Here is a 17,801-nt window from a genome sequence, read left to right on the forward strand (position 1 = left end):
TTAGGGTAAATAATGACAAGCAGACCAGACTGTTTGCTAATAGCATGCCATTCCAGTGGACGTGGATTTCATGCCAACATGCTATACATCTATTTTAGGAAGTGTTGGTCATTTGGCGGAGGTGAGGTATCACCTACAAGGCATTTATTCTGAACTCACTATCTTTACTTTTATCTACTGCTGGAATTCCAGGTGGAATTTAATCCACATACCGAGGTGATACATTGTGTTGGTGTGTTTACACAAAGCATTGAACCATATTGCAAACAGGCTTTCTGTTCAAGCAATATAGAAGATATTAAACGCCACTGAAACTCCCTGATTGACTGATCTATAGAGACTGGATCCCAAATCAGACACATCTGCAATGCCGCACTTTCAGGTGTTTTCACGGTCATTTAGAAAAAGATCGCCACCAGCAGTGTAGGTATAATTGATTTATACATATTTAACAATCTATGTGTGAAATTTAATGTATGTACATGGAGATTTACATGTCTCATTACAATACGAAAGTAACTCTGATGAGAGAAAGCAGTAAGAATCCCTGGGCGACACTCAGGCGACGATCTTAAAAGTCCATCTGTATTTTTACTGTTCTGTATTTTGTTGTGGCTACATGGTGGTCTAGTGGTTAGCACTCTTGCCTCACAGCAAGAGTTCGACTCCAGCCTGCAGCTCTTCTGTGTGGAGTTCTATCCGGGTACTCCGGCTTCCTCCCACAGCCAAAAACTTTGACTCTAAATTGTTCGTAGGTGTGAATGAGAGCGTGAGTGTCTGTCTCTATGTGTCAGCCTGATAGTCCAGGGTCAACTGGGATTGGCAACTTTCTCTCAATGTCAACTGGGATTGGCTCCAGCCGACACTCGCGACCCGAGTGCGGATAAGTGGAGGATAATGAATGAATGGATGTATTTTATTGTGAAGGACAGAAGTACAGTCCGGGTGTGTTAAATGGTAAATGGTAAATGGGGTGCACTTTTATCCAAAGCGCTTTACACTACACATTACGCTCATTCACCCATTCACACACATTCAGTTTTTTGGGGGAGCAACACTTGATAGAACTGTATATTGTACTGTATATGTCAATGTTTAAATTGGCCACTGTGGTCAATACTTTATAATACTTTATACTATATAATAGGTTTTAGATTTATTAATGTCACACCGTATTTCAACTAAATAATATTCAATAATTCTTCACCTTCTTTCTAATACCTGAATACTTTTGTCGGTAACACTTTAGATTAGGGAACACATATTCTTAACATAGATCTTAATATGCTTTATTTTGTATGTCAATCATTACTCTACAAAGTGGGTCACTTTGCACCAATGTTAGTCTACCAGTGACCCGCTTTGTAGAGTAATGATTGACATTACAATCTACCAATCCTCATCCAATCATCCAAAAGGAGCCACCAGTCACATCAAAGGTCTGGAGGAGGTGGCTATTTGGCGTTTCCATGGTTACGTTCACCGCTATGTAGAGATTATAAAGTCCATACAAAGTAAAGCATATTAAGATCGTAACTCATATACAACAACTTCCTTACTTACTACTAATAAGCAATAATTCTGAGGTTATTGAGGGAAAACTCTTAGTTAATGTCTTACTGGTTGTATAATAAGGCCATGCAGAATAAGGCATTAATAACTACTTAATAATGACTCATTAAGAGACAATATGTCACTTATTTGCATGCTAATAAGCAACTAATTAATGTTGAATATGTGTTCCCAGTTGCCTCAAAATTTTAAACCTTATTGAAACCTTCAACAACGTCGGCATTTTTGACACCACAGTTTTCTGCCTCCTGAGTAGAGGAAGGCTATAAAAAGCAACCTTTCAGGGCAAACATCAAAAGTCGTCCAGAAACAAAGGGCTCTATGCGATCGGTGTCAAAAGTCGCCTTTTGGAGCATGTTGGGTCACGCTGAGCCAAGCACTGCACATGACCCAACCAGGAAGTGGCCGAAACCCGCAACACAACAAACAATGATCCCTCTTGGAGCACAACAGCGTTCATTATTCACTCGTACCACAATGCCTTGTTTTTTCTTTTTTAGGGGTTCATCTAAATTCACTGACACGACAGTTCAGCATACCAAGCTAACACGCAGCATCAGAAGCGAGAGATGGTAAAACTGTCTCATTTTAAACATGAAGAGATCATCAGAGATAAATCAGAGATAAATCAGAAGCTTTCTGCTCCTCTGGCTATGGACCTGTTGATAACCCTTTGGAGTTTTGGTCTATTTGATCCCTGTCTGATTCCTTTTTATTCTGCCTGTATAAACCACTAAAGAAATGTTTACCATGCTATGCTAGTGTTTTTGTTTTTGCAGCATAACTTCACCTATATGACCTGATATAACTTCACCTATATTACCTGATCATTATTGGTTCACTTTGACTTACTGGATCAACATTATGAACCCAAAAGAAACACACACAAAAAAAACATTGTAAAATTTTGAATATCAAGTTTTTGTTACTGTCAGAACACAATCATGAAGAATGAATGAATGAGTATGAAGACTTTAATGTTGGTTCCAAATCTAACATCTAAGACAGGGGTCTCAAACTCAAATTACCTGGGGGCCGCTGGAGGCAGTATCAAAATGACCAAAAAAAGACACAAAATTACCCAAAAAAGTCACAAAGTGAAAACCATAGAAAACCATGGGAAATGTCTAAATATCAGCTCTTAAATTAAACTCTTTTGAGCTATTTTTGTTGTTATCATTGATATATTTGTCCAAACAAATGTACCTTTAGTTGTACCGGGTATTAAAAGGAACAAGAAACGGAAGAAAACAAGGTGGCCTAATCATTTTTTCAATTACTGTATTTTTTTTTTTTCTTGTCATTTTGTGTCTTTTTTTGTCATTTTTACATCTATTTTTGGACAATTTGTGTTTATTTCGATAATTTTGTGTCGTTTTTGGTCATTTTTGCATATATTTTGGTCATTTTTGCATCTATTTTTTTAATCATTTTGTGTCTTTTTTGTTCATTTTTGCATATATTTTTGGACAATTTGTGTCTATTTTGATAATTTTGTGTCGTTTTTGGTCATTTTTGCATCTATTTTGTTCATTTTTGCATATCATTTTTTAATCAGTTTGTGTCTTTTTTGTTCATTTTTGCATATATTTTTGGACAATTTGTGTCTATTTCGATACTTCTGTGTCATTTTTCTTCATTTTGGCATCTTTATTTATCATTTTGTGTCTTTTTTGTTCATTTTTGCATCTATTTTTGATCAATTTGTGTCTTTTTAAGTCATTTTTACATCTACAGTCACAGAAACATTCTTGATAATAACCAAAATCATTATGAATAAAACCATGTTAAATGGTTTTCTTGATAATGATTTTGGTTATCATCAATAAAAAGGAAATAAATAAATGGAAAATGTCCAGATATCAGCTCCTAAATTAAACTCTATTGAGCTATTTTTGTTGTTATCATTATATTTTTCCAAACAAATCTACCTTTAGTTGTACCAGGCATTAAAATGAACAACAAACTGAAGAAAAATGGTGGTCTTAGAATTGTTTCCATAACTGTAGATATACAACAATAGAATTATTTTTCCATCAGTTTGTTTTGGTAACTTTCCCCTCACATGACGCAGAATGAGTGACAGTCAGGGAGAGACGGAGGAACTCTCCAGTAGAAAACAGACAACAGTTGGAGACAGACCCACATCACCCACAGAAGCTGCTGCCCACCAGGCTTTTGGTTCAACAAAGATGGTACCATTCCTCTGTTTATGGGATAACATCACAACACTAGATCAATCGTGCAGAAAAAACCTTGACGGCATTACAGGCCGAGACAAAAATAACCAGCATTCATCTTTTCTAGTAAACACGCTGAACATATGGCCTAACACTGACAATATTGTACTTGTATAACTGATGATATCGTGCTAAATCTTAATCTGTTTACTCTGCAACACCTGAATTTCCCCCATAGGGATCAATAAAGGAATATCTTATCTTATCTTATCTTATCTTATCTTATCATGTGTAATTTTGCCAGTGTTCACGGTACAGAAAGAGCTTCTAAAACTTTTTACGCCATCGCGTGACACTAAAAAAACACATTGGTACATTGAAAATTATTTAGCAATTATTTTAACCCTTTGGAGTTTTGGGCTATTTTGTCTGCTTTTGAATCCTTTTCATCCTGCCTGTATATACAACTTAAAAATGTTTACAATGCCGTGTTGGTATAATTGTTTTCAGCACAATCTCACCAATATGACCCCATAATTCTTTTTTTCACTTCAACTTACTGGGTCAACATTTTGAACTGCAAACACAAATTTTAAATGGTGGTAAATACAACATATATTTAGTATAAAATTATAGAACATTACTTAACTCTATGGACTTGGGCTATTTTGTCTATTTTTTAATCCTTTCCATGTCTTTTAGTTTCTTTTTGTGTCTTTTTTGGTCATTTTGTGTCTGTTGTTGTGTCTTTTTTAGTTATTTTGTGTCTTTTTTTTGGTCATTTTGTGTCTTTTTTGTCATTTTGTGTCTTCTGTGGGGTTCTTTTTTGGTCATTCTGTCTTCTCATTTTGTGTCTTTTTTTGCACATTTTGTCCAAACTCCTTTTTTGAATCCTTTTCATGTCTTTTCGTGTCTTTTTGTGTCTGTTGTGTCATTTTCTGTTATTTTGTGTCACCAATATGACCCCATAATTCTTTTTTTCACTTCAACTTACTGGAAACACAAATTTTAAATGGTGGTAAATACAACATATAAGACTTAAAATGAGGATAACATCTAGTTCTATAATTTTATACTAAATATATTCGACTTTATCTCTGATTTTACTCGGCCTATCATCATCAAACAAAAACTGGCATGGAGTTTAAAGGCAGAACTTTATAGGGAAATTGATGGCAGGGCTTCATTTTTATATTGTGACAACATGAAAAACTCATGAAATTTGATAACGCCGGTGTGATCTATGACTCCTTAACCTTATGAACTTATGGAAAGTTGGACCTTATGATGTAAAGATAGCTGTGGTACCTTTTGCCTTCACGCTGGTTTATTAAGTTACATTAAAGTCAAACAAAGAAGCAATCTGACTTTCTATACAGCAAATGGGCCTGACAAGCAGAGCCAGAAGCAGATGGCAACAATTAAAGAGAATAAAGAGATTGACAGTGAAAGAAGCAAAGAGCGTGCTGCTATTAGGACTGATAGATGAGCAATAAAGCAGAGCGTGAAGACAGTCGCACAGGCTGAACGACGACAAGAAAGGAGGTGAGAGAATGAGAAGAGATTGATGGAGGAGAAGGAATGAAAAAAATAAAATAGTTGAGTCAAGGCGCTGGAAAGGAAGATTTGCACAGTGCCAGAGCAGCTTTGTGAAACGACTTCCTCTGTGGAAGAAGAACTTCTTTTGGAGCTGCCTGTAAGCACACTGAATGAAATTAAATCCTTGTGTTTGCTGGGAGGTTTGTTTAGCTCGCTAGATTTCTGAGGAGAGGCAACGCCACCGCCAGTTTCCCCAGTAACGGCGGTGGCGCTAGGACCTGCCCACACCAGTGGGGAGGATGGCAACACGCCACACACCACTGACAGCATGCTAATACAACAGCTTTAAAAATATACTGCTGGAGGAAGGGGGAAGAGATGTTGACAACTTTTTGTCGTCAGAATAAATTATTCCTCATTGTCTTTACTTCTGACTCAGCCGAAACACGCAATATCTCTGACTCATACCACAGGAATAGAAACATTTGATCTTTTATTGGGCAAAGAACTATATTTGGTAACTTCAGTGGATATAAAACATGTCATGTCTCTCTGTTTGGTCCTAGAACCACATGGATTTCTTCCAGCTAATCAGCAAAGATCAGGCTACGTCACAGACAGTGACACCATGACATCTGACCAATCAGTATGGTAATAATATAATAATAATATTCACTTTATTGACCTGGACCTCCAATGTAAAAATGAAACATTTAGACCAGGCCAAGACTAGGGCCAATATATAATGATATTTCAAGAAAAAAGTTGCAAATTTACTAGATTAAAGTGGCAAATCTACAAGAAAAGGTTTAAAGTGGCAAATTTGTGCGGAAAAAGTCGCAGATTTACGAAAAAAATGGGGAAAAAGCAACTTTTTTTCTTGCAGATTCACCACTTTAAATCTCATAAATCTGCAAAAAATTTTCTCGTGGATTTGCCACTTTAATCTCGTAATTTTTTTTCTCAAAACATTACCCCCCTCCCCCGGGTCTGTATGTTTTTTTTTACACATTCAGCAGTCCAAATTCTGGCTGTATGTAATATCCTCCAATATTCTCTAGGGTTGAAATTACGAATTTGCAAGTATTTCAATGAGTGCCCTATTAAGGGTTAAGGCAGGGGTGTCAAACTCTGGCCCGCGGGCCAAATTTGGCCCGCAGTGTAATTTTATTTGGCCCGCGAGCCAATATCAAATAAAAGCTGACCTGCCGGTATTATACGGCGCATGTACCGCTAATACTAGATTTATTATTGTTATTTTATTTTTAAATGTATTAACCTGTTGAAAAACTTTATTTTGATATTTAAATCAGAAGGATGCAAATAGGAAAGAGGCATACGATTTTTATTTAACTTTTATTTAATAAATTAATGACATTGATGTGTTTTTTATTTGAAATTTGATTTTGCATGTCTGCACTATTTAGTTATATATTGTATGTTTATAAGCGTTGCTGGTTCCATATTTAATGTTAAAGCAAAACAAAACATGTTTGGTATATATTAAAAGGTTTATTTGTTCAATGTTGGCCCGCGATTTTATTCAAGTTTTACATTTTGGCCCATTGTGTATTTGAGTTTGACACCCCTGGGTTAAAGGAACACTCCACCGTTTTTTCATATTAAAACATGTTATTCGGTCAAGTAAGACGAGTTGATACAGACCTCTTGCGTCTTAATGCGTGCACTCAATCGCCCTGGCGCGCGGCGCCACTTGGCTAGCACTTAGCTTAGCCCAGTTCATTCATTAGGATCCAAACAGATGGACAGTTAGAAGAGACCAAACTCCTCCACGTTTTCCCTATTTAAATACAGCTACACGAGTAGTTAAACGACCAAGTATGGCGACACAAAATAAAACGTGGCGCTTTTCGAAGCGGATAAAAAGGATAACTATAATGTATGGCGGAATAGCACTTGGGAGCACTTCGACTCGGCGCAGTAATATCATCACTCCTGACGGAAGTGAGAGGGAGCGGAAGTGAACTACAAGTTTTATTTTGTGTCGCCATACTTGGTCGTTTAACTACTCGTGTAGCTGTATTTAAATAGGGAAAACGTGGAGGAGTTTGGTCGCTTCTAACTGTCCATCTGTTTGGATCCTAATGAATGAACTGGGCTAAGCTAAGTGCTAGCCAAGTAGCTCCGCGCGCCAGGGCGATTGAGTGCACGCATTGAGACGCAAGAGGTCTGTATCAACTCGTCTTACTTACCCGAATAACATGTTTTAATATGAAAAAACGGTGGAGTGTTCCTTTAAAGAGGCCTCGAGCGTTAAGGTCACGCCAGATGTGAATGTTTACGTGCATGCGTCAGTGATTCTTCTATCTTGAGCTTTAACACTCTGTGACGCAGACTTCCGATACCAAATGTTTTGCTTGAGTAAAACAACAGACTAATCAGCTTCAGATAAAGAAAGTTAAGGCCCGAAGCTCCTCTTCCAGACTTTTATCTTGCACAGTTTGAGAAATGTCACGCTACCTCATCTCTTTTTGTTCTTTTTATCAGTCTTTGAGTCTGGCTGTCAGCTCGGAGCGAGCAGCGGGGAGCAGACTGAGCTCAGACCAGACTCCAAAAAAGAGATTTAGCCAGCAGACGAGGACACATGCAGACACAGCTGAGACGCTGGTTACGCACAGGAAGTTAGAGAGGCTGAAGCAGAGTTCAAGCTGAGGTGACACCTGACTAAATGTTGACGGCCATCAGGGACCCTGCTGTGCTAGTTTCACTGTTGTCTCTGTTATATGTATTGTAATGAAACTACAATAGTTTACTATCATTACTTAACTCTATGGAGTCTGGGGCTATTTTGTCCATTTTTGAATCCTTTTAATGCCTTTTTGTGTCTTCGTTGTGTCTTCTTTGTGTCTTTTTTGGTCATTTTGTGTCTGTTGTTGTGTCATTTTTTGTTATTTTGTGTCTTTTTTTGGTCATTTTGTGTCTTTTTTGTCATTTTGTGTCTTCTGTGGGGTTTTTTTTTTGGTCATTCTGTCTTCTCATTTTGTGTCTTTTTTTGGACATTTTGTCCAAACTCCATTTTTGAATCCTTTTCATGTCTTTTCGTGTCTTTTTGTGTCTTCTTTGTGTCTTTTTTTGGTCATTTTGTGTCTGTTGTTGTGTCATTTTGAGTTATTTTGTGTCTTTTTTTTGGTCATTTTGTGTCTTTTTTGTCATTTTGTGTCTTCTGTGTTTTTTTTGGTCATTTTGAGTCTTTTTTTTGTCATTTTGTGTCTTTTTTGGGACATTTTGTGTCATTTTTTGTTCTTTAGTTCAACATAAAATGAGATTTTGAATCTTTTTTTACTTTCAAAACACTATCATGCTCAATAAAGAATTTTAAATGTTGCAAATGTGAACAAAGGTGTCAAATCTAACATATAAAGGGTTCCATCCAGTTCTATCATTTTATACTAAATCTATTTGAGCTTGTCTCCAGTTTTACTTGGTATATCATCATCAAACTGAAACTGGCCTGACAAGATAAATTAAAGCTGCCAGCAGCGATGAACTGGCCCGAGCAGAGTGCACTGCAACTTATTATTTCTTACCAAGATAAAAAACTTTAGATTTATAAGTGTTAGATCATATATCTTGTTTTAAGAGTTAATTTCTTATTTTAAGCGTTCAACATGCTTATTTCTAGATTTAATAATCTTAATTTAAGAAATCTTATCAAGTGAAATTATCTGTCCATGCAGCAAGATCATTTCCCTCAGATTTAGTGTTTTTATCTGGTTTTTAGACACACCTTTTTAGCAGTGTGGTGGATGCAACTTTTGTGTCGATCAGTTTAAACTCAGTTTGAAATACATTTATAGTATAGTTCTGAGTAATTAAGTAAGAATGAGTCTTGGTTTTGTCCTTGTCAAAAAATGGCTGGAACCATTCTTACTTCCGCCAAAGAACCCAAACAAACCATGAGGTTCCTGCAGGTTAACCTGGATCTATGCCAGACCATTTAATCTGCTGGACTAGAACCAAGAAAACCGTGATGTTGGCTGCGCGATAATGTCCTCGCCATGTAAACCTGACCTGGCCTCTAGGCAACAAGAGGCGTCATGATCAGGTGAGGAGAGTTGGAGAGCAACTACTGTATATCCCCGGTGGCATTAATCAGGTTAAAAATGTGTGGATGTGGACAGATGACAAGCTCTCCTTTAACCCTCTGAAGTCCAGGAGATTTTGGTGCAAATTTGTCAACTTCCTCTGCATTCGTTTCTGTCTCTGTTTAGCATCTTTCAGTCTGTCCTTACATCACATGCATGGCTCCTTTTTCTCCACACAAACTTGGCTATCAGTCAGATTTTTCATTTTATTTTAATTAAAGTATAAAGCTGCCGAAAATACCAAAAAAGACACAGGTGTTTATGGAAATCTACCTTTTTTTTTTTTTTTTACCATTTATACACACAAAAACAGCAGAAAAAATAATAAATAATAAAACTACAAAACAATCTACTTGCATGTAAATTAAAAATAATGGAAGTTTTCATTTTAGAGAGAAAATTCACATTTTAAAAATGGTCTAGAAACATAAATGTCACACTGTGAAAGCTCCTATGATTGAACTTTAACTGGCTTTCTCAGCTTGTCTACATATCATATATTAATAAAGTTATTACTGTGAATAAAACGTGTATTTTCAATAAATAGATGGACTCCAGAGGGTTAATATCCACATCACTGAGTTAGTCACTTTAGTCAAGAAGCTTAAACTAAAGTTTGGGTTTTATTTCTGAAACAAATCCTGCTTCACTTACAGCGCTAAGAAGAAACTTCTTGAAGCCACTTTTTTTTATCTGTAATTGATTATGGTGATACTAAATAATATTGCGTGCAATCTGTTGCCTCAATTTTATTGAGTAGCAGCTTAAACTAGAAAGTCTGATATCAATCAATGAATTTAAAGCTACCATCAATACTGTGGTGATAGAGACATGTGCTTGTTTTTCTTAATAAGGCTCATTATGTTTTAATATTGTGTTATATTGCACTTGTTTTATTGTAAATGTTAATTTTTTGACACTTTTGTTGAGTTTTGGCTGCTATTTTGGCCAGGTCTCTCTTAAAAAAAAATCTGAATCTCAATGGGACTTCCTGGTTAAATAAAGTTTAAATTAAAAAAATTAAATAAAATAAACCTCATGCCAATAGTACGGAAGCCCTGAACCGCAAGTGAAGAATTTTTTTTTTGAGATGTTATCTTGTTATTTCGAGATCATATCTCGTTATTTCAAGATAATATCTCATTATTTCGAGATAATACACATATGTAAAAAAAAAAAAAAGAATTAAAAAAAAAAAAATCTTCCAAAATTTTTTTTTTCTTCAGATATTATCTCATTATTTCGAGATAATATCCCAGTGTTAATGTCATAATTATGATTATTATGATGATGATTATTATTATTATTACTGTTATTATTATTATTTATTTATTTTTAATTTCAGGATAACAATGAAGTCATTTAATTAAACTGTAACAAAACACTAAAAAGTGTTAATAATTTATAATATTATTATCAAACAAGCTTTGATTTTTTTCTGGCCAAACCTGAGTTAAAATCACCGTTGATTTTATTATTATTATTATTATTATTATTATTATTATTATTATTATTATTATTACGAGATAATATCTCGTTATTTCGAGATATTATCTCGAAACGCATTCCCTGAACCGCAAGTGAAGAAAATTTTTTTTGAGATGTTATCTCGTTATTTCGAGATAATATCTCGTTATTTCGAGATAACACACCTATGTAAAAAAAAATATATATATATTTTTTTTTTTACATAGGTGTGTTATCTCGAAATAACGAGATAACATCTCAAAAAAAATTTTCTTCACTTGCGGTTCAGGGCTTCCGTACAATAGAATACAGCTATAATATTATCTTATCAGTTTCATTCCTAACAAATTATCAGCAGGCACTTCAGTATATTGGACCTTTTTCTAGCAGCCTTTCTCTTGTTGTGCTGTAGGTCTTTGAGGGGATTAGCGAGGTAAACACAGGGCGACATGCTTTGTGTTCTACATCTCTCTCATGCCAGCACACTAAACAGGTTAGCACCACAGTGTACGTGCAGGAAGTGCGTGAAATTCTCGTCTCTAACAGACTTAATGAGATCCTTCCTGTATCTCTCTCTCAATGAGTCATCTTGCTTTGGAAAAAGTAAAGTCAGAGGAACTAAGTTGTTTAAGAAAGACAAGATAGAAATGTAGGATTTTGAAAATGTCTAAAAAAATAGTTTAGTCATAGGAAACAGTTTTAACATTAACACTGAATTGTTTTTCATATTAATGATTCATTTTGCACGTCATGTTTGAAATTTCCTGACATTTTTGTGTATTTTTTGGGTGCCGACATAGGGCTGGGCGATATGGCCCTGAAAGAATATCACGATATTTCAGGCTATTTTTGCGATATTCTTGACGATATTAGGAAATACTTAAAAAGATATAGAAAATTACATTTAGTCTGTATAAATAATTAAAAAATCTAACATGTAGTGTGAAGTATAAATCTCAACAGTTGCCAAATACAAAGACGTTTAGTCTTGACTCTTGAGTATGAGCAAATAATAAAAACAACCATTTAGGGGTTCTGGGGGCATATTTTAATGACATTTTGTAAAGGAGAATAAAGGTTCTTGTATGTTTTATTTAAGGCATTTTATTTTGACAGTCTTCTTGTAAGTTCTGTGGTGGATTCTGATAACACACCATGCTCTTATTTTGAAAGCTGCATGTGTTTAGCGACAGGGAGTAAGTAGCTTTTTGTGATTAAAACAACTTTAATTGTTAGCCTTACGCCACTACATCAAGAAGTAGGAACGTTGCCAATATCATGATATGCATCTTTTTTAACCGTAAAAAAAAATACTGATATTATCGTGAACGATACAATATGGCACACCCCTATGCCGACATCACATGGAAAGTAAAATAAGTCTTCTTTGATCGCATCGAGAGAAAGTAAAGAGAAAAGAAAGAGGCGAACTCACCCTCTACCTCCTCCTCGTCACAGATTTTCTTTAGTAAGGACGCCCCCCGGTCCAGCACCGCCTCATCCTCCATCCTGTAGTAGTAAAAAAGGAAGAAAGACTGCTCACACTTCTCCTCCAGAGACAAAGTGGAGCCATATCTCCTCGGCTCATTCACCTGCAGTAAGTTGGGACTGGGTGTCAGTCTGGTGCTGCTGGTGGCGCTCATCTCCACCCATTAAATTAATTTAAAGCCTCATTGACAAGCGAGCTGAGATAGCACCTTAAAAGATCTGCTTTTCTGTTAGTTAGTCAACCACCCAAGTGTGGATGTGTGTCGTCCTTGAGGAGGGCAAAGTGCGCAGTCGATAGGTACGAAGTAATGGATTTAATCTGGCGGAGGGGGGTGAGGGAGAGGACAGGAAGTCTCTGCTAATTGAGTGACTGGTGCAAAAAAAACGCCCGACTGACTGAGACTAGAAGCTGTCGGGATTCGGTTCTGTCGTTTTCCACATTTCACCTGTTTGACACTGAATCAAGGTGTGTTTTATTACTAGAGGTGGAAATATTTGTGAAAAAGTGTCAGTCAGTGTTGTGTCTAATCAGGCGCACGCCCACACACACTACAAAGCCTCTCCATCTGCTCGGTAATGCCGGCCAGCCCCCCCTCTTCCCCACCCTCCACCTAAGAAACAAGTGGGGCATCACATGTCTGTCTACTCATCCGCCCTTACAGGATTACGCCGGCTTTACTTAAGTGACAACACACTCAGAAGGCTGCAACAGGCCGGCGTGTCGGAGCCTCCGCTGCTCTCCAACATACTCTACACACGCTCGTTCTCACCACAAAACAAACGCAACTGTTGCCCAATAAACACTGACATGAAAACAAAATGTTTCATTCAGACTCGCTGTAGCTGGAAAGAAGTTGTTTGTTTTTGTGGTGGAGTGACACAGTAAGTCTCAGTATGTCAGCTGTTTGCATGCTGAGAGTGGCTGACATAAACATAAACACAAACGTAAACAAAAATTAAGCACAGCAAATTTACATATTAAACTTCCAATTAGTCAATCAAAGTCTAAAAATGTCTCATTCACACACAAACACAAGCAAATACTACACATTGGTTTGTATTGGAAAACAATCACAACACTTTTTAGTGTTTTGTTACAGTTTAATTAAAGAATTTCATTGTTATCCTGAAATTAAAAATAAATAAATATTATTATTATTATTATTATTATTATTATTATTATTATTATTATTAATAATAATAATAATAATAATAATAATAATAATAATAATAATAACAGTAATAATAATAATGATAATAATAATAATAATAAAATCAACAGTGATTTTAAGTCAGGTTTGGCCAAAAAAAAATACTTGTTTGATAATAATATTATAAATTATTAACACTTTTTAGTGTTTTGTTACAGTTTCATAAAATGATTTCATTGTTATCCTGAAATTAAAAATAAATAATAATAATAATAATAATAATCATAATAAAATCAACAGTGATTTTTAAGTCAGGTTTGGCCAGAAAAAAATCAAAGCTTGTTTGATAATAATATTATAAATTATTAACACTTTTAAGTGTTTTGTTACAGTTTAATTAAATTATTTCATTGTTATCCTGAAATTAAAAATAAATAAATAATAATAATAGTAATAATAATAATAATAATAAGTGATTTTAAGTCAGGTTTGGCCAAAAAAAAAAAACTTGTTTGATAATAATATTATAAATTATTATTAGGGCTGCAATTAACGATTATTTTCATTATCGATTAATCTGTCAATTATTTAAATGATTAATCGATTAGTTGTTTGGTCAATAAAATGTTGAAAAATATTAATCAGTCTTTCCCAAAAACCACAAGATGACGTCCTCAAATCTCTTGTTTTGTCCACAAACCAAAGAGATATTCAGTTTATTGTCATAAAGGAACAAAGAAACCAGAAACATTCACATTGAAGAAGCTGAAATCAGAGAATTTGGACTTATTGTCTTCAGAAAACTGCTCAAACCAATTATTCAATTATCAGAATAGTTGACGGTTAATTTAATAATTGATTATTGTTTGATTAATCGAATAATTGTTGCAGCTCTAATTATTATTATTAATAGTAGTAGGAGAGAAGAATTGTTAAGCGTTGGTTTGAGAGTTGTTTGTCGACTCATATACATAATCATGTTTGTTTTATAAGGAAGTTATTGCCATTCATGTCCTTTAAATTAGAGAGATATATTCTGCCCTATAGAGTCTAACTGCAGTAACTACACAAAGGGTAAAACTGAGAAAAACTGCTTTAAAGTTTTTTAATGTGTTTTAACTGGCCAGCCAAATTAGTTATATGTAGATAAGTGATATGACACTTATTTCTACATGTATTGATGATGTAATTTTTAAAAAAATCATGACGATTTATTTGACCTTTGACCCCAAAAATGTAGTTACTGCCCTCTGGTTTTGCTGTCAAAGGATCTAATAGTGATGCGCAAACAGAGTGCAGTAACTACAATGTTGTCGTCTTCTTTCAGCTTTTATATTTTGTTTTTAGTGAATAAACATTTTCAAATTGACTTTGTTATGAATGTATTTAAAAGTGTTTAACAACTCTATTCAAAGATTTGTGTATTTTAGACTTAATATTATAAAGAAATGTTATATTTTAGTCTTAATATCATTTTATCTCACTTTTTTACTTCATCACTATCTAGATAATAATTTCCCTTTCAAATAAACTTATAACTTCTATTATTTTTATGTTTAAATTAGTATATATATCCAAAGCAGATGGTGGTAAATGCAATTACTGCTTGGTTTTTATTTGGATTTTGTGGTTTTTATATAATTATTTCTCTGAAATAAAGCAAAATTGAAATCTAAAACTTTGTCACAAGATAAACAGACATCAAGGAGTTCATTTTGAGTTATAACTACCTAAGTAATGTTCTCCAACTCAACTTAGCCCATTCTAGGTCAAAGTGGACTGGACAGCAGGGGTTAAGTAAAATACCAGGGGGATACCCTGGACACAGAGCTCAGAGGTCAAAGGTCAGCTGCAGTACAGTGTTCTTCCAGGTGGTCGTGGAGACATTCTCTGCTGGCTGCATAATCTCACATACTAACAGATTCAGCTCATCAGTGCCTTGTTTTGAAAAGTTCTAACAACAGAAGAGGAAGAAAAGTGTGTTTGCAACAATCCTACCACTGCAAAATCATTCCTGTCGTTATAGCGATGAATAAAAATAAATAGATAAATATAATTCCTATGCAATCAGAGTTGTTTTAACACTTGCTGATGATGTGTGGACAAACAACTTTGCAATCAACACTTGAGCAGTAGAAAATAACACTGGAACGCTGAACTCACCACCAAAATTATTAAAGCTATTATTATAAAGCGGCTCAAGTGATTTGTCCTTTTCAGTCACACTTACAGTCCCAGTATGTAGAAGTGTTGTTTTTTTATTATTATTATTATTATTATTATTATTATCATTATTAATATTATTATTATTATGATTGAAAGATTTTTTTTTTTTCCTAAACTGACCTTCTGTGCTTGCTTTTTAGTGTTTCATTAAAAGTAACAAAGACAAAATTATATTAAAATGCCACCTTTACCAAACCCAGTCAGGTAATACACGCCTAAAACTTTTACAGTTTAATTGCTTAATGAGAGTTTATATTACACTAGTAAAATTAGAGATTCTAGCGATTAGACTAGTTCGGGAACCCAGACTTTTTTTACTTGGTCTATACCAGGGGTCTCAAACTCAAATTACCTGGGGGCCGCTGGAGGCAGTATCAAAAAGACACAAAATTACTAAAATAAAAACACAAAATGACAGAAAAAGCTAAATTACTTACAAAAAGACACAAAAATAATAAAAAGAAGACACAAAATGACCAAAAAAAGACACAAAATTACAAAAAAGGCACCAAAATGACTGAAAAAAATCTAAATTACTTTAAAAACAAAGACATAAAATGACAAAAAAGACACAACATTACTTAGACACAAAATTATTTAAAAAAAGACACAAAATTAACCAAAAAAGACACAAAATTATTTTTAAAAAGACATACAATTACCAAAAAAGGTAATTAAAGGGACACACACAACACGGTAAAGTGCCATTCATATAAAACTCTCATTAAACTTTCATATCAAGGTGGGGGCCACAAAATATCATCACAAGGGCCACAATTGGCCCGCGGGCCGCGAGTTTGAGACCCATGGTCTATACCCAGAGGGGCATAACATAAATTAACATGAACAAGTTTTTCTTAATTTGTGTTTGTTACAGGCAAAACAAGTGATTGCTTTAGCATGTAAAAACATTGGTAAACCAGCATACCACAGTGGTTTAAGGAATTATCTTTATGTTTACATACACGGTTAAGAATAAACAAGAGGTGTTTCAAAGAGTATGGGGACGTTTTATACATTATATTAAGAACAATAATCTGGCTCATTTAATAAACGAACCTGGAGCAGAATCATTTTACCCTCTGCATATTTATACTTATGTTCATTTGCTCTATACTCATGTACTCTTTTTTGAATGGATCCTCAAGGACTCTTGTTCTTAAACTATTCTACCTTTGGCTGCCATGTTCTTGTATGTTTGCTTGTTTTGTATTTTTCTTGTGACCTATGTGTCAATTTTGTAAAACAAAACTCAATAAATATATTGTTGGGGGGAAAAAATGCCACCTTTAGATTTTGGAGAAAGTTTTGATTCTGACGGAAACATGAATCTGGGTGATTTTAAATGTTATTACCTTTAATTCAGACACAGTACACTGTAAAAATGTTTGTAGAAATAACAGTAAAACACTGTCAAATACATCAGAAATGGGGTGTAAAATGAAAAATTGTATATCACCGTATTAGACACTTTTAATTACTATTAATCAAAGAATAGCACCAAACTTTTTCCTTTTTTCTGTCATAAACTGGAAGAAACACCGTTTTGCTGTTAAAATATAACATTTTCATGTAAAGTTAATAGAGAAATACCATAATGTGTTTATGAATGACACAATTGTCATAAAAATAGCAGGAATATTCAGTCTAGATTACAGGTTTTGCTGATATTTACATTTAAATTTACAGCAGAAAACCATTCACTTTATTTATTACGGTGAAGTTCTGGCAACCGGAGCTGCTGGTATTTTACCGTAAATTAAACAGATTATTTTTTACAGTGTAGGCTGATTGAAACTAACTAATCAAGCTTTAACTTTGAAGGGTAATTCTGTCAGCTGGGGTCAACTTGTAAAGAGTTTTTTTGTTTGTTTGTTTTTTAAGCAGCACCATGTTTGAGCCACAGTGAGGCTGAGATGTTTATCTCTGGACTTCACCAGCTTTCCTACTAATAGTGGCTTTCCTACTTGCTCCATTGCCACCTATAGAACAATCATGGACATAACAGGCCAAACTCCACTCAGCCTGAGCACACCGCCCACAGGCTGCACTCAAGTTCTGCTTCTACAATT

General features: G+C 34.7%; 1 protein-coding gene across 3 annotated transcripts in view; it reads right to left on the reverse strand.

Annotated features, from left to right (window-relative positions):
- slc4a4a (solute carrier family 4 member 4a) overlaps window positions 1–12,387 on the reverse strand; it is a 99,805-nt gene extending 87,418 nt beyond the window's left edge. For all 3 annotated transcript variants that reach the window (XM_059338152.1, XM_059338151.1, XM_059338150.1), the window contains exon 1: window positions 12,300–12,387. In XM_059338152.1, the coding sequence (XP_059194135.1) occupies window positions 12,300–12,372 (73 nt within the window). In that variant the 5' untranslated portion in view covers window positions 12,373–12,387. The remainder of the gene's footprint in view (window positions 1–12,299) is intronic.
- Window positions 12,388–17,801: the final 5,414 nt, after the last annotated feature.

The sequence above is a fragment of the Centropristis striata genome, chromosome 7 (genome assembly GCF_030273125.1).
Source record: "Centropristis striata isolate RG_2023a ecotype Rhode Island chromosome 7, C.striata_1.0, whole genome shotgun sequence".
NCBI classification, from domain to species: domain Eukaryota; kingdom Metazoa; phylum Chordata; class Actinopteri; order Perciformes; family Serranidae; genus Centropristis; species Centropristis striata.